Source organism: Delphinapterus leucas, chromosome 5 (genome assembly GCF_059928025.1).
Source record: "Delphinapterus leucas isolate spDelLeu-1000000601 "Yukka" chromosome 5, BTC_Dleu_Yukka2, whole genome shotgun sequence".
NCBI classification, from domain to species: domain Eukaryota; kingdom Metazoa; phylum Chordata; class Mammalia; order Artiodactyla; family Monodontidae; genus Delphinapterus; species Delphinapterus leucas.
In genome coordinates, this window is record NC_143133.1 from 22,523,437 (window position 1) to 22,541,475 (window position 18,039).

At 44.2% G+C, this 18,039-nt stretch overlaps 1 protein-coding gene and 1 pseudogene across 2 annotated transcripts in view; both read left to right on the forward strand.

The window, feature by feature from the left end:
- Window positions 1-603: 603 nt before the first annotated feature.
- Window positions 604-14,181, forward strand: LOC149749100 (uncharacterized; annotated as a pseudogene).
- A 1,783-nt stretch (window positions 14,182-15,964) lies between these two features.
- PRSS12 (serine protease 12) overlaps window positions 15,965-18,039 on the forward strand; it is a 65,759-nt gene continuing 63,684 nt past the window's right edge. For both annotated transcript variants that reach the window (XM_022596283.3, XM_089911297.1), the window contains exon 1: window positions 15,965-16,571. In XM_022596283.3, the coding sequence (XP_022451991.1) occupies window positions 16,112-16,571 (460 nt within the window). In that variant the 5' untranslated portion in view covers window positions 15,965-16,111. The remainder of the gene's footprint in view (window positions 16,572-18,039) is intronic.

An 18,039-nucleotide genomic window follows, 5' to 3' on the forward strand; every position in this document is an offset into this window, starting at 1 on the left:
AAATACAAACGGTGTAGGGATAGAAAAATTTCAGGCTGAGTAAGCTATGGAGAAAAAAAATATCACAGATATGGACATGGGAAGAGACAAAGAGAACATTCAGGGGGAAAGTGGCTGAGGGGAGAACAATTGGGAATGTAGATGTTTAAAAATTACCATAGAAAATCTAAAGCATCAAGTGGATCATTTTATTTTTTCCCCAAAGAATGTGCTCAAGTTGATTCTTTATCCAGGTCTGGAAGGCTGTGTGAGAAAGTCGTTGGCCACATACCCAGCAGAATTTGAGCTGTTCAACAAACTACTCATCAGAAGCATCTGTCTCAACCTGTTACTTGCCTTCGCCCCGTACCTGGTCTAGAATTTTAACCTCTTTCTCATTCCTTTAGGTGACACACCAAAGTGGATGGTTATCTTAAAAAGCTACAATTAAGACTGCTGGAGGTGGAGAAGAGGCCCTGAGGGTTCTTTTAGTCTAGCACAAAGGAATGTATCAAATCAACAGCAGGCAAACACTGAGGGCCTGATGTTGTCCATAAGACAGTGTTTGTGATAAGGGACTTGCAGGGAGAGGAGAGTTTGCAGCTTGTACACCTCTGGGTACGAATGGCTGGAAAGTGCCAGACCTGGGAATGCAGGCCCCGGGATCCCGTTCAGGAGGCATATTCCTACAGAGGGCAGAGAGTGCCCAAAGTGAAGAATATGGAAAAACAAGAAGTACAGGGTTTAGTTATTTCTTTTTAACTTATCTGTTTTCTATAGGGCTTAACTTGGTTTGCTGTCAGTTAACAACCAAGATTGGAATGGACCTCGGTGGGGTCCTTACTGTCTTGAGCAGGCTGGTACGAAAAAGTAGGGATTACACTGCTCTCCTTCCTAAAATTTACTGTCTGGAATAGGAATAGTGTCTGGGGGCAGTCTTGAGAATCCTGAGCTAAGAATCCTGGGCTAATGCCTTCAGGGGTTACAGACTCACCAAACAGTCTCCCAGAACTGATTGGGATGAAAACTGATCGATTCCAACCTAAATCAAGGGCAATCATTCGGGTGAGTTGACTAGCCATTGAAACTTAGGGCAGAGTCGTGAGGAATTCTAACAGGTAGTCTAATATTTTTAAAATGAAGGCCATTGTTTTAATCAACATTGTGGACGAGAGTCCTCTGAAAGGATATTTATAGGGAAAAAAAATGGACCGTGATTTTTTTTTTTTTTTTTTTTTTTTTTGCGGTATGCGGGCCTCTCACTGTTGTGGCCTCTCCCATTGCGGAGCACGGGCTCCGGACGCGCAGGCTCAGCGGCCATGGCTCACGGGCCCAGCCGCTCCGCGGCATGTGGGATCTTCCCGGGCTGGGGCACGAACCCGCGTGCCCTGCATCGGCAGGCAGACGCTCAACCACTGCGCCATCAGGGAAGCCACTTGATTTTTTTTTTAATAGATTTATTTATTTTATTTATTTACTGTTGGCTGCGTTGGGTCTTCGTTGCTGTGCGCGGGCTTTCTCTAGTTGACACGAGCGGGGCTACTCTTCATTGCAGTGCACATGTTTTCATTGGGCTGGCTTCTCTTTTTGCAGAGCATGGGCTCTAGGTGTGCGGGCTTCATTCATTGTGGCACACAGGCTCAGTACTTATGGCACACGGGCTTAGTTGCTCCTCAGCATGTGGGATCTTCCCCGACCAGGAATCGAACCCATGTCCCGTGCCTTGGCAGGCAGATTCTTAACCACTGTGCCACCAGGGAAGTCCCTGGACCTTGATTAATTGGCAACATTAAATAGGTGGAGAAGAGGATGAAGACAGTCATAGATTCGTTCATCTACTCCTTCAAGAAATTAGTCATGAAGCCTCTATGGGAACTGTGCGAAACACCAGGGATTTTGTGGAGAGCAAAAGCGACAGGGTTCCTGCCTTATATGGAGCTTACCCTCCAGCATGTGGAGTCAGATGACAAACATAGTAAAAGACAAAGATCACTTCAGATAGTAATAGGTGCTATGGAGGAAGGAGAACAGTTTAATGGGATGAAAAGTGACCTGGGGGGAGGTTGACGGTGAGTGTTTTAGGTACGGAGGGCAGAGACTCCCTGGGCAGGTAGATTTGATTGAGATCTAAGAGTTGAAGAGTGGCCCTGTGAAGACCCAGAGGAAGGGCATTCTTTGAAGAGGGAGTAGCAAGTACAAGAGGCCTGACATAGCAATGAACTTGATACACTGGTGGACAAAATCAACAACACCAACAATAAAAACAAAACAAAAAACAGTGTGGCCAAAGAAAGTAAACAAAGGACAAAAAGTCCAAGACAAAGTTAGTAGGATAGGCCACAAGGAAACAGTTCCTTTTAATCACAAAGAGAATTTAAAAGGAAGATTAAAGTAGAGGACAATTTAGATCCTGAGAAGACTCAGGAAAAATAAGAATCCATTAAAACAGCATTTTTGAGGATATAGAGAAAAGACAGTAACCCTGGGTGTAATGCCCCTATACTAGTAAAGACAAGATCTAAAACCTGGTTGACACTCAGTATCAGAAAGCTTTGGTTTACAAATGTGTGCTCCAGAAGGAAAGGCAAAACCCTCACTGCTGCTGTTGGCAGCAGGTAAGGATCAGTGATCAACCCAAACTACAATGTTGTAGCTGCCACAGTTGGTATTTGAAATCCAGCGGGAAATGGAGATGATTACCACTGATATCTTCATTAAACAACAACAAACTACATAGGTAAAATTTAATGGCCTAAGTGCTTTGAATTTTTAATAAAGTAAAAATGTTAAAACTCCTGTGTGAGAACCCCCAAAATTATCAGTGCATAATTTAGTCCTTAGAGGTAATATTTCATTTGTTTTATGTTTCAAAGGCTTAACAGCACTTTAATTTGGTCTGAATTCCTTTGTCTACCAATTTGAAAGGCAAAGAAAGTTCACTTCTTTCCCAAAGAAGCTGAGATTTTAATTAACTACACATTATTTACTGGACTTTGGGGCCCCAAATACAGACTGGATGAGATTTTTTAAAGGTTAGCATGTTCTCGAGGATCTGTAGCAACTTTTCCTGACCAGTTCTACTTCAGCCTGGATTGTGAAACTGCATCTTGATTCAGCATGCTTTGGTAGGAAAAAACTGTTAGCCTTTCAACAATATGGGACAAACACTGAGCTTAGACAAAGGGGACAAAAATGAAACAGAAAATGTACCATCTGTTGAGTGGCCATGAAGTAGCCAACACAGCACTTTTCATATCCCTGCACAACAGCACTCTGGGGTGGCACTGTCACCCCCAGATGCAACTTGGAGAGAAACTAGCAAACGTCTGAGCTATTAAATGGCGGAGGAGAATTTGCTATAACATCCTTTGGTTGACAGTCTATGTGCTGTCCACCAGACAATATGGTATCCCCTATTTAGATGTAACAGTGACGATAAGAAGAATTTGTTTACTAATGTTAAGAAAAAATCCAGCTTATGAATGGTCATCTTAATTGTAACACACCCCTTTTCTGATGGAAAAGTTACCTATTAGAAATTTGCCCAGCAAAGTGGTAAGAATCTGCCTGCCAATGCAGGGGACACGGGTTCAAGCCCTGGTCCAGGAAGATCCCACATGCCGCGGAGCAACTAAGCCCATGCGCCAGAACTACTAAGCCTGTGCTCTAGAGCCTGTGAACCACAACTACTGAAGCCCGTGTGCCTAGAGCCCGTGCTCCGCAACAAGAGAAGTCACCTTAGTAAGAGAAGTCACCGCAATGAGAAGCCTGTGCACCGCAACGAAGAGTAGCTCCCGCTCGCTGCAACTAGAGAAAAGCCCGCATGCAGCAACGAAGACCCAACGCAGCCAAAATAAAGAAAATTTAAAAATTAATTATTAATTTAAAAAAAAGAGAGAACTAGATAAGAAACTGGATATAGAGTCAGTGAAAAATATTTATTGAGAAACTTGTAGTAAGTAATGAGGATCCGGAAATGAATAAGATCCAATAGCTCACTCAAGAGCTTTCTTAAGGAGAGCACAAATCCATCCAACCACTTGAGTAAAAGTCCTCACTATGAAAAAGTCAGTATATCTTTTTTTTTTTTTTTTTTGCGGTATGCGGGCCTCTCACTGTTGTGGCCTCTCCCGTTGCGGAGCACAGACACCAGACGCGCAGGCTCAGCGACCATGGCTCACGGGCCCAGCCGCTCCGCGGCATGTGGAATCTTCCCAGACTGGGGCACGAACCCATGTCCCCTGCATCAGCAGGCGGACTCTCAACCACTGCGCCACCAGGGAAACCCAAGTCAGTATATCTTTAAGTGATCATTTGGATGCCACTAAATTGGTGTACATTAAAGATCCTTGTATTACCTTTTGTGCTCTTTCTTTCTAAATATTTATCAAACATTTTGAAAATGAAAGAATATAGAAAATTATAAAGTATAACATCATAGCTTCAAATTATAGTTACACATACTATTATGTATCACAATCAAAAATAAAAATCATGGCATTATCTATATTCTTAAAACTGATGTTATTGTTCAGGTTTTTCTGTTGATGTTCAGGGTTTTAAACATTTTAACATCTTCAAGAGATCTATGTCTTAACAGGTTTCTTCCTTCTGCCTTTATTATTATATGCCCTGTTGAGCTAGTTACGTTCCAAAGGTTAAAATTATTCAAAGTTATTGTTGCGTGTCTGAGATAATTTACCTAAAACATTTCTGAAGACAAGCATTCCACAAGACACATGCCATTACATTAACAGCCGTTCTGTCACAGAAGGAAACCTTACTAATTAACTTCTTATTTCAGGCTCCCAGATGGAACCCAGCATCTTCCATAAAGTTGCCTTTGCTTAGACTCAGCTGTGAGCTGCAACAGAACTGATACTGTGTGCCAAGTATTGCTTTTCTTGTTGACTGTCTGACCATATTTCATTTTTCTGATGACCATTTGATAGCAAGGAACATTTAGTCACATGTAGAGCCTTTGTACACTGGGTAGAGGTTTTCTAAGCCTTCTAAAAATAAAGACTAGTCTCGAGTAGCATTATATTTTTATTTATTATTATTATTTTATTTATTTATTTTTGGCTGCGTTGGGTCTTCGTTGCTGCACATGGGCTTCCGCTAGTTGCGGAGAGCGGGGGCTACTCTTCGTTGCGGTGCACGTGCTTCTCACTGTGGTGGCTTCTCTTGTTGGGGAGCACAGGCTCTAGGCATGCGGGCTCTAGAGCACAGGCTCAGTAGTTGTGGTGCACGGGCTTAGTTGCTCCGCGGCATGGGATCCTCCTGGACCAGGGCTCGAACCCATGTCCCGGCACTGGCAGGAGGATTCTTAACCACTGCACCACCAGAGAAGCCCACAGAGTAGCATCATATTTTTAATGCCCTGAGTTTGTTTTACTACACAACTCAGCTATAATTACTGCCAATGAGTCTCTGTTTCAAAACTGTATCTATCTTTCAGTCCCCAAATGAGGGCAAAATGTCCTTCACAATGTAACTGTTTCATGGAAGGGTGGGGGCAAAATAAATTCTTTCTGATTTCAGTTCCACTAGAAAATTTTGTTTCCAGTTGTTATAACAGTGTTATACATAAATAAGCCTTTTGATGCTTTAGGGTTTTTTTTTTTTAATGAGGGTGTGTAGGAAAGCAACAGTAATGTACATAGCTTAATTGCTTAGACAAGAAACTGTTGCATTACAAAATGCCGGGAGTTGTTTTACAGATGGTGAATATAATTTAGCTGAAAAGGTTTGTAATCTTCTCATCAAATTAAACCATGGCTATTTTTGTTTTGTCTTATCTTTCTTTTTCTTTAGCAGTATTCTAATATGGACAGCCTTACACATGATACAATTGCAGGAGGCATCTTCTTTATCCAAATTCCTGCTCTCCTGGGACTCAGTTCAGGGGATGCCTGAAAGCCCATAATTCCTTTGACCATGCATTCTTTTGTCCCTGTTGAAAAGTTAATAACTCCAGACTGGCTGACACATTAAGTCTTATCAGGCAGCTGGTACACTTGGGAGTCTTTTACTAGGAGCCTAGATACCTGATTCATTGATACAATCTTTTTTTTTCTTGCAAACAGATAAAAAACAAGACTGAGTCTGCTTATAATGTAGCATGGGAGATGCAATTCTGGGGAAATTAAGACAACTTTGCTTACAGCTGACCCTATGTTTCATGTAAAGTGATTGTTTAATTGACAATGCACTCCCAAAATATTTAGCATTTGGAAAATTCATGTAGTCACACTACAAATAAGTATCTGTTTAAATTCCCTGTCAACAGATCAATTTTGCAGAATGTAACTATGGTAGCCAGCCTCAAAGGCGGCCCCCAGCAATCTCCACTTCCTGGAACTCACACCCGTCCTGCACTGCACCAGGGTTAGTTTACTTTGTGAGCAATAGAATATGGCAGAAGTGATGGTATGTCAGTTCTGAGATTAGGTTATAAGAGCCTTTGTGATTTCTGTTTTGGTCACTCTTGTTCTCTTGGATCACTGGCCCCAGGGGAAGCCAATACCATGCTGTGAGTGGCCTTATAGAGAATTCCATGTGGTGATGAACTGAGGCCTCCAACCAACAACCTATGAGTGAGCTTGGAAGCAGATCCTTTAGCCCACCCAGGTCTTCAGATGACTGCAGCCCCATCACCACTTGGACTGCAACTTCATAAGACACCTTGAGTCAGAACCACCCAGCTTAGCCACTCGCAGATTCCTGACTCCCAGAAACTCTGTGGGGTAATAAATGCTTGTTGTTTTAAGCCACTAAGTTGTGGGACAAAAACTTATGTCGCTATAGATACTAACATAATTACCCATAATTACCCATTCATCATTAGTCTCCAGAATTCATAGGCTTGAAATACCTATGGAATATCATAATTTAGCATAAAACTCCTGCCAGATAAAAACGTATAAACTAGGTGTAGTAAACTCAAATGCTCAAAAAGTCCAGGCAGGACTTCCCTGGTGGCACAGTGGTTAAGAATCCACATGCCAATGCAGGGGACATGGGTTCAATCCCTGGTCTGGGAAGATCCCACATGTCGCGGAGCAACTAAGCCCGTGAGCCACAACTACTGAGCCTGCACTCTGGAGCCTGCGAGCCACAACTACTGAAGCCCATGCACCTAGAGCCCGTGCTCCACAACAAGAGAAGCCACTGCAATGAGAAGCCCGCGCACCGCAACAAAGAGTAGCCCTTACTCGCCACAACTAGAGAAAGCCCACGCGCAGCAACGAAAACCCAATGCAGCCAAAAATAAATAAATAAAATAAATTTATTAAAAAAAAAAAAAGTCCAGGCAAGCAGTGATCAATGGTGAATTGAGGACTGTTCCCTAAGTCTAAGGATGGAAACAGCAACAGACATTTGTTACCATGTGGGAATTAGGGTTGCAATGTTGCCAGATCTTTTGATTTTTCAAGGTATACATAAGTTGATCTCTTCCCAAGCTCCCAGATAATTAGTTCAAGCTAATCACAGTAAGTCTATCTTCCAGTCAGTGAATGTTTCAGGAACAGGCATGTGACCCAATAATGGTCTATAAGGTGTGAGGGGAAATCTCCTCAGAAGCTTCTGGGAAAGATTACTTCACTCCTGAAAAAGAGGCACAGAAAGAGCAAGTCTCTTTTCTTCTTCTGAACATGGACTCTATCTAGATGTAATGTCCTGTTCTTTGCTGGCAGTCTGAAGATGAAGCCAACCCTAAGATGACCAAGTAGAGAGATACAGAGCCTGGCACCTCAAAGACATGGTTAGGCACTGAAGCAATCAACCTGGATTGGTTGGTATTTCCTATTGTACGAGATCATATAATCCTTTAAAATATCTGATTTTAAGCCAGTTTGATTTGAAGTGTCTTTTACTTGCAGCCAAAAGCTTTCTAATAGATACACAAGGGAGGTGGGTAGTCCTTAATTTTATGGATGAGCTACTGATTTTAAATAATGCATAAAGTTCAATTATTAAAATGATTCTCTACCAAACAAAATATTGATATATCTGGATGGCATGTCAATCTTGTTGGCTGCTAGTTTGTGACATCTCTTGGAGACAATACACTACCACATTATAAAAAAATTTTAAAAGCTTGTTTGCATTTTATTTGAGGATCTCACTTGTTCACTGTTTATTGGCTGACATTTTTAAAAAATTAACTTAAATTTTTTACAGCAGTTTTAGGTTTGCAGCAAAATGGAGGGGAAGGTACACCGATTTCCCAAATATCCTCTGCACCACTCATGCATAGCCTCCTCCATTATCAACATACCCCACCAGAGTGATTATATTTGCTACAGTTGATGAACCTACATTGACACATCATCATCACCGAAAGTCCATAGTTTGCATTACAGTTTGCTCTTGGTGTCGTACATTCTATGTGTTTGGACAAATGTATAAGGACATGTATCCATCATTATAGTATCATACAAAGTATTTTTACTGTCCTAAAAATTCTCTGAGTTCTGCCTGTTCCTTCCTGTCCCCACACCTCAACCACTGGCAACCACTGATCTTTTTACTGTCTCAATAGTTTTGCCTTTTCCAGAATGTCATACAGTTGAAATCATATAGTATACAGTCTTTTCATCTTTTCAGATAGGCTTCTTTCACTTAGGTGATATGCATTTAAGATCCCTCCATGCCTTTTCATACTGAGTAATTCTTTTTGGTGCTGAATAATTCTCCACTGCCTATTGGCTGCCATTTAAGGGCCAATCACTGTGGAATGCATAATTCTTTCCATTGGGGATTTTTTAATGTAGACAAATCTGGAACAATGTGTTTGTGATTGTAGAAATTCTCTGTGTACAGCATGCCAGGCTAACACATATTGCAAGAGCAGAATTTGGTTAGGGAAGATTTAATAGTTTGAACAGGGCTTTAAAGGATATGTGGGATTTTGTCAGACTGACAAAGAGTTTAGGTAACTTTGTTGTATAAGAGCCAGAAATTATGTGGCTGTTGAAAAGTTAATGCAATCATAGTGTGGTATTTGAAACAAGGGCGACATTTTTTTTTTCCACTGAAATCTGCAATGGGCAAATAATATCTGAGGTACTGTTTTTTGGGTTTTATTTTTTGCGGTACGCGGGCCTCTCACTGCTGTGGCCTCTCCCGTTGCAGAGCACAGGCTCCGGACGTGCAGGCTCAGCGGACACGGCTCACGGGCCCAGCCGCTCCGCGGCATGTGGGATCTTCCCGGACCGGGGCACGAACCCGTGTCCCCTGCATCGGCAGGCGGACTCTCAACCACTGTGCCACCAGGGAAGCCCTGAAGTACGGTTTTTAATTCTATGAGCTGCAGTTTACTGCCACACTTGTCCTGATAACTGTCTTCACATACTTAAATGATAGTCATTTGCTCATTGTCCAGCACTTAACAAACTGCTTCTAATTCTTACAACTTTGTAAAATAGAATTATCTCCATATTACAGACAGGCAAACTATATTTTAAAAGAGGTTAGCAGTGACTGATGGATGACGGGAAGCCAGGATCCCTGAATCCCATCTCCACTCCCCCCTCCCCCCCAGGCCCCACCCCCCCATCCTCAGGCAATGAGTTCCCCAGAGGGCATTTATGCATAGTATGCAAGCCCAGGCAAGTGTGGACTTTTACAATTAGTGAAGGCTTTGATCCCAAACCCCAAAGCAGTTTCCTAGCAGTAGGCCAATGACCACACAGCTAAACAGCTTCTCTCCCTCCCTTTCTGCCCCAACCTATGCCCAAATCTCAACTTTATGGTCCTTAAGATTCCAGTGATGAAGTAGAAAAAACACTAAGCAAAAGGAGGGAAAATAGGGCACTGTTCGTCTATGCTTATACAGACTTATATTTATATCTCCCATGATAATACTATTAAGGGAGTCTAGCAGTGTGAATCAATTGCTGTTCTTGGATCTGCACACTCCCAATCAGGACGTCTCTTTCTTTTCATTTTTGTTTTTTTTAATGTTTATTTATTTGGTTGCACTTGGTCATGTTGCGGTTTACTGGCTCCTTAGTTGTGGCATGCAAACTCTTGGTTGTGGAACGCATGTGGGATCTAGTTCCCTGACCAGGGATCGAACCCAGGCCCCCTGTACTGGGAGTGTGGAGTCTTAATTGCTGCACCACCAGGGAAGTCTCAGGACGGCTCTTTCTTGAAGGTGAAAAGAAGGGGCAGAGAAAGGAGTCTTTAGTGCCCCCTGAAGCTAATGAATAATTTAACAGGGATTTGAACCCAGATCTGCTGGACTCTAAATTGACACCAAATCAATAGGAGAGTAGAACCAGAATCATAGCTGGATAAAGTAGGTTTCCACCTGGAGGCAACTTCTGGCTTAGTAGATGGGGAGATTTTCCTAACAATTTGGATTTTCTAGAGGTGCAGCGTGCTAGCTTCCAAGTAGAAATTTCCTTCACCCATAGTTTTCAAGAAACACTTGGAAGTACAATTGTCAGGATGTTCTGAACAGGATTCCTGCATTTGACAGAAAGTTGGAGCTCTAAGTCCTTTTCAACACGAAGATTCAGTGCTTCCCAGATCACAGGCAAGCAGTTCTAGCCAGGCTTTTCTTTCAATCTGTTTACTTTTTTCATCTGTGGCCACAGCCCACCTGCAACTGAGGGATTTGAAAACCACTCATTATCCTTAGGCAGACTCCTCATGAAAAGTGTTTTAACTCAAAATAGCTAGTAGTTCATTGGCTTTCAGGTACCAAACCTGTTGAGAGGAGGAGAAAACCCATCAGCGAGAACTAGTACTCAAGTGAGCAGAGCTGGGGCAGCCGCATGTTTGTCATCCTTCTTAAATGGGGTGCGGCAAGAGGCAGAAGCATGATAGGGAGGGGATTTCCTGCTTCACTGAGGCAGGCTTTCACAGGGTGACTTAATTTTTGGGGTTAAGAATTCAAAGGCAGGGCTTGCCTGGTGGTTCAGTGGTTGAGAATCTGCCTGCCAATGCTGGGGACGCGGGTTCAAGTCCTAGTCCGGAAAGATCCTACATGCCACGGAACAACTAAGCCCGTGTGCCCGTGTACTGAGCCTGTGCTCTAGAGCCCGCGAGCCACAACGACTGAGTCTGTGTGCTGCAAGTACTGAAGCCCGCGTGCCTAGAGCCCGTGCTCCGCAACAAGAGAAGCTACCTCATTGAGAAGCCCGTGCACCTCAACGAAGAATAGCCCCCGCTCGCCACAATTAGAGAAAGCCCATGCACAGCAACGAAGACCCAACATAGCCAAAAATAAATTAATTAATTAAAAAAAAAAGAATTCAAAGGCAGTTACTGAGGCTAATCTACCATGTTGCAGTTGGCACTTTCTGAGTACTCTGTTTAACAGTTCACATGTATTATCTCAACTACCCCTCCCAGAGATCTATCCTGCAAACAGGATTGCCAACCCTTTTTCACAGATGTTGAGCCTTTGGCTTAGAGCACTAAGGGAACTCACCTAAGATCCCATAGTGAATAGGAGCTAGAGCCAGCGTGACCCCCAGTTTGATTTCAAGGCCAAATTAACCTTTTTTCTTTTCTGTTTTTGGGAGCTATCTATATATTTACATCTATATTCATCATATACAGTATGTATAATTTGGGTAAGCCTGGAACTGAATCTGTAGAATTAATTTCCATATAGGGATTACACCAAGGTTAGAAGAGTTTTTAAAAATAAATGGAGGGCTTCCCTGGTGGCGCAGTGGTTAGGAGTACGCCTGCCAATGTAGGGGAAAACATGTTCAAACCCTGGTCTGGGAAGATCCCACATGCCATGGAGCAACTAAGCTTGTGAGTCACAACTACTGAGCCTGTGTGCCACAACTACTGAAGCCTGTGTGCCTAAAGCCGGTGCTCCGGAGCAAGAGAAGCCACTGCAATGAGAAGCCCACGCACTGCAACTAAGAGTAGCCTCTGCTCGCCGCAACTAGAGAAAAGCCCACGCACAGCAATGAAGACCCCATGCAGCCAAATATAAATAAATAATTTTTTTAAAAAAAGAAAACAAAAAAGTTTTATAAAATTTTTTATTTATAAAACAAAAAAAATTATAAAACAAAAAAGTTTTATAAAATTTCATTTTGAAAAATGAGAAAAATAGAGATAAAATGCCTCTTAGAAGCATTATGAATACGATGAGTCAAGCAGAACTTTTCTTTTGCTCTTGGACACTGTATGTAAGGTCAACAGCCCTTACACATGGTTATATATGGTTAAATATAGAACACCTGTTGCAGTTGTGGGTCCTCAGACATCTTCATGGTGGAGGGCTGGCAAAGAAGAGTGTGGCTGATACATGGCAGAGGTGTAAACTTTACCTCTGCTGCCAGAGACGTCCTGCCAACAGAGGCCCTCGGCCCAAATCACTGTACCATTCATTTAGCAATTCATTTCTTATTTTCTGGATCTTTCTTTTATTTTCTTGTACTTTTAACCAAATACTATATGTTCTTTTACTGTATTCCCTGCCACAAAGACCTGATAATGTCTTATCATTTTAAATTTCCCACAGTCCCTAGACAGGGACTTATATTATTGCTATTATTTAATATATTTTTTCTTTTATGTGATACAGCAATGCTCAGTGTTCTTTTAACAACTTTTTTTTGCACTTGGAATTGTCCAAGTAAATACTGCTTCTTTGCCATATGTTTGAACGCTCTTAGCTTTTCCAAATACCGGCAGTACCCAAATTGTACATGGAACTTTTCTAAAAGTTATTTGATGTATTGGTTTTGGAACTCTGTAAAAATAAAATGTACAATATATTGGTTGTATTTCTAAATCAAACTACACTATTCAGCCCATCATGTATGTAAAGTAAAAGGATCCCCCCAAACCACCATAAAATCAAATGTTCTTACTGTAACGTAGTCACCACAGGAAAGTATATGCACATGTATTCATGCCCCACCTCCACCCCTCAAGGCTGCAACTCCTCCCTGCTGTGATATGGGCTGGGAGACTCTCCTCTTCACTCCCATTTTTAGGTTTTAGGCTGACAAGCTGGGGAGAGTTGAACTCTTGGGCCCCGTATCACTGAGGTTGCTTGATGGAATTGGAGGTTGCAGAGGTGAAAAGAGAGATTGGGGGGCCTCGTGGGGCTTTCTAAGTGTTGTGATGGGAAATGCCTGCAAGATGTCACTTGTTTCTTTCTTTTCCCTCTCCTTGCTCCTTTGTTGTTGCTGAAGGGATTGGGAAGCAGAGAAAGAATTGGCAGTGGGGTTCTTGCAGTTGTAACACAATGGAGTTGAGTTGCCTCCCCTTCACCTTTGGCTTTGATGTGTGTGACAGAGGGTCAGGAGCGTCTGAGGAGGGAGTTGTGGCTAGGTGGCACCTAATCGAGGTAGAAGGAGGGGACTTCTTCCCATTCCCCCAACACACATGATGTGATGGAGGTGGGAGGGAGAAATGCATTTCAGGGATTGGATGGAGAATTGGAAATCCCAAACATCTGCATGTTGGTAGCAGCGAGGAGAAATGAGAGAAGAGATTAGCAGAGGAGGGGAGTAATATGTAAAGAGCAGGTCTGTTTAAGTCATACTCTGCCTGTAAAGTAGAGGACGAAACCCAAATTGAGGCCCCTGACTTCACAGTCCAATTACAGACGTGCCATTTTATATTCTCAGAAAGATATGCTCTAAAATTGAAGGGATTAAATCCAGATGTGGAATTTTCTGTGGGTAACTCCACTTTGTATGTGTCAGCTTTATAATCTGTTAAATGTTAAGTAGACCTTGGAAAATCTTCAGCTCCTCTTAGGTGTATAGGAAGCTGGAGGAGAGGCCAGACCAGGGTCCCTCCTCTTTGGAACTCAGTTCCAACCATCTTCTCTTCTACTTCTTTCTCGTTATTTTCCTCTCTCCAAGGTACACAGGTGTGTCAGAATTGGGTCTGCCTCCAGACCCCCAGGAAGTGTGAAAGCCACAGGTGTAGGAGCCATGCAGGGAAGGGAGGGCAGCAGGGTCTAAGCAAGCCAGCCAGAATCCCAAGATGAGCCTTCCCTGGGCCATGATGTGAGTGGCAGAAGGTGGAGAGCCAGTTTTGAAGGAAAAGTGTGACTCCTTTTAGAATTGTCACCTATTATATCAAGAATCTGTGATTGGTGAACTCTGTCGACCCTACTAAAATAAGTAAATCAACCTCCCCCAAAGAAGGATTTTTACCTTCACTCTCTTCCCCAAGTACAGTTTTAACTATGCTTTTGGAGTCAGAAAACTATTAGTTTAAAAATATATATAATAATAATAATGGGGTTTCCCTGGTGGCGCAGTGGTTGAGAGTCTGCCTGCCAATTCAGGTGACACGGGTTCGTGCCCCAGTCCGGGAAGATCCCACATGCCGCGGAGCGGCTGGGCCCATGAGCCATGGCCACTAAGCCTGCGCGTCCGGAGCCTGTGCTCCGCAACGGGAGAGGCCACAACAGTGAGAGGCCCGCGTACCACAAAAAAAAAAAAAAAAAAGAAAAGAAATAGTGGGTAAAAACATCTTGAATAAAGATTTGATAAATACATTCCTGGATTCCTAATACCATTCACTTGCCCACTTCTCTCTGAAGTTAAATCAAATGTTTCATTAATAGGAGTGAACAAAATTAAAAAAACAACAACAGATGATTCCAAAAGGTTAAACTAAGATAGATTATTATTTGAGCTGGGGGAAGGAAATTAATTCAGTTTCTAACTGAAATCTAGGTTTTAACAATAATCGTTTAAGTCATGCTCAAATTTTCTTCACAGTGCAGTATATACTATGGGACAGTAGTTCTACCCCGCACTGAAGCCAGAAAGTAAAATATTGCCTTCTTTACGGCCTTCCATTTTCTTGTTTAACTTAAGTGTCAGGAACAACTGATAGGGGAAATCCTAAGACATCCAGCTCCAGTGATTTTTTTTTTTTTCAGTGATTTTTAAAAAATTCTAAACCAACTTTTTTTTTTTTTTGGCGGCGGGAAGCAGTTGAAAGGGCTTTGCTAAGGTCGAGCTAACAGCTACAAAATTGCCGGCAGGCAGAGTCTACTTTGGAGAGGCGAAAGAGTAGGCTTAACTCAAGTCCCTTGCCGGGCAAAAACGAAGCAGGTGTTAGAGGGATGGCCTTTTTGGATAGGATGGAGACCCGGACGGATGAAGTCTTCTCTGGTTAGAAAGGAAATTTGGTATTAAGAGGGCCTCACGGAACCCCAATAATAACCAAACAACTGGTGTTTTTCAGGGCACCGGGTGGAAAGTGGGTGGCAGGAAGTAGAAAGGCTCAAGTTGCTTTCCCTGCGTCGGTTCAGGAATTTAATTTCAGCAAATGTTTACTGGAGCCTAATAAGTGTTGGCCACGGTGTTAAGCACTGGGATATAAAGCGGAACAGAACGTGGTCTTGTCCTTGAGGAGCTCACAGCTCAGGAAAATGGCTTCAGCATTCCAAGTAGGCTTTGATAACTTTCACCCCGGGACTTATCAAGGGAGAGTTGCAGGTAAACCCATCCACACTTTTAACGATTTCAGAATAGAGGAAACGAGGCGCGGCAAGGCGGTGGAGGAGAGATGGCTGCAGGGGCTGGTGGCTGGCTTGGCAGCCGCCAGACGCGGGGCTCTGGTGGTGTCGCCTGCTGGCAAGGAGCGGGCAAGACCGTCCCCCTCGTTGGCACCCTCGGGCTTGGCTCGGGCACACTGAGGCCGCAGCGGTGCCAGCAGCTGGTCCGGCCCGGCCGGGCGGGCTGACAGCCGGGAGCCAGGCAGCGGCCGCGCGGAGGTCCGGCTCCTGGGCGAGACTGAGCGCCCCGTGCCGGCAGCCAGGGAGCAGAGTTCCCGGGCGCGTGTCGCTGCAGGCTACCTGGGGCTCCGGCCCCGCCACTGTCCGCCGGGTCCGCGTCTTCTCTTGGCGGGTCCTCTCCACCAGCCGGGGCTCCGCGGAACACAGGATTTCCCCGCCGGCGATCGCTCCCGAGGCGCAGGAGCAGAGGCACGGCCGGGGATCCGCGGCGGGAGGCGAGGTGGGGAGGGGAAGGCGGACCGCGCGCGGGGGACGGGAGGGGGCTGGAGTAGGGGATTCCAGGGACGCGCAGCCCCGCCCTCGCCCCCTCCTCTCCTACCCTTCAGAACCCGCGGAGCAGGGGGAGTATGGAGCAAACGCCGCTGCTCTGGCACCATGACGCTCGCCCGCTTCGCGGTGGCTCTGATTTTCGGGGCGCTTCCCGGAGTGGTCAGCTTTGATCCGGTCCTCAGTTATCCTCTGGGTCCCCAGTACCCTTATTACCTTCCTACCCAGCAGCGTCCACAGAGGACGCCTCTGCCGCGCGTCCCGCGCCCCCCGGCGGCGCTCCGGACCCCGCGCCTGCAGGCCCTCCACGCCCGGCACACGCCCGGGCCGCGCGCCGGGGACTGCCCCGCCGGCGAGCCCTGGGTCAACGTGACGGACTTCGGCGCCTCTTGTCTGCGCTGGGCAGAGGTGCCACCGTTCCTCGAGCGGTCGCCCCCGGCGGGCTGGGCTCAACTGCGAGGGCAGAGCCACAACTTTTGCCGGAGCCCCGACGGCACGGGCAGACCCTGGTGCTTCTATGGGAACGCCCACGGCAAGGTGGACTGGGGCTACTGCGACTGCAGACACGGTGAGTGGCTTCGGGGCAGCGGCGGCGACTTGGACTGGCGGGGAGCCACCCTAGCTAGGAGAGGGCATTAGGTGTTCCTTGAAGAGAGTGAGAGGGGGTGCGATTGAGGGTTTGCCTCTCAGTGTGATGGTGGGCTGCCACTGAGTTACCATTCAAGTACCTTGGTACCTTGACTTTGAATTAGTAAGGCGGGCTTCGTGTGTGAAGTGATAGTTTCTCTGGAAGCTGCTGCGCTCTGGGTTCCTGGATAAGGTCTTGTCTCTGCCGTGTATGTGTGTGTGTGTGTGTGTGTGTGGCCGCGCGCATGTGTTGGGAGGATGTGTGTTTTCTGGATCATCTTGCCTTCAGAATGTTACCATATTTACGTAGAAGAGGCAAAGCAAAGGAGGCGATAGTTTCTAATTACTTGTTTTGGAAAGGGAAATATTAAATCTAATATGACAATCAATAGCCTTCCCCCCCCCACACCCGATTTGGGAAAACGTGGTAAAATTTCTGCCTTACTCCCACCATTGACATATATTTGAAAAAGTTTGGCAAAATTTCCCGGCCAAAATACAACTTGTCAAAATGATGTTCATGTTCTGCGGCACAGTGTGATAAATATCATCAGTGAGTGAAGAAAAAAGAAAGGGAAAAGAGATCGGAATAGTAACTGTCTTGGGGAAGAAGCAACTTGATATAGTCAAGTGCGGTTTTCAAGAGTGCCAGTATTCAGCTGTATATGTTGTTTGTGGAAAATCGGGATCAATTGGTAAAGAGATAAAGTTGGTAAGATGTTTTGGTTTTGTGGTAATAAAAGCATCACATTAATAGACTTAATGTAAGTGAATAATCGGCCTTTGAACAGTGCTTTGTTTTGAGTTGGTGTTTTGTTTAACATTAGGGCTTTTTTTTTTTCTCTAATAGTTGTGGGAAAAAAACCTTACATGTCCTTCAAAGTTTGGATTTTCTTTAAAAATTCTTTTTTTTGGGCAGCTCTCCATCCAAGCTGTGGGGCAGCGGTTTCACTAATTGTGATTCTGAGATATGTTGTACTTTGTACCTTTTGGAGGTAATTTGGAGGTTAACTTTCACAGGGCCATTCTTTCCCTTCAGAAATTTTTATTTATCTGTGCCTTCAATTGCATTAGTGCTTTGAGTTAAAGGAAAGTGATAGGAAGGTTAAGATCAATTATCCTTTATCCTAGAGAATGAAGTCATCGCTATACTTGTGTTTCACAGACAGAATGCCAATGTGGCTGTAAAAAATTTGAGGTGATATCAAGCAGAGAGCCCTAGCATTGTTTCACTATTTACTGTGAGAGATTATTTGTAGTAAAATCTCATGTTTAGCAAACACTGACCGTTTTTTCATCTTTCTATTATTATATTTCATATTTCCTATTGTATATACATAGACATAAATAAGTGTATTTCAGAGTTAAAACACTAGATCTATTGTGCTTTCTGACACATAATTCTTTTC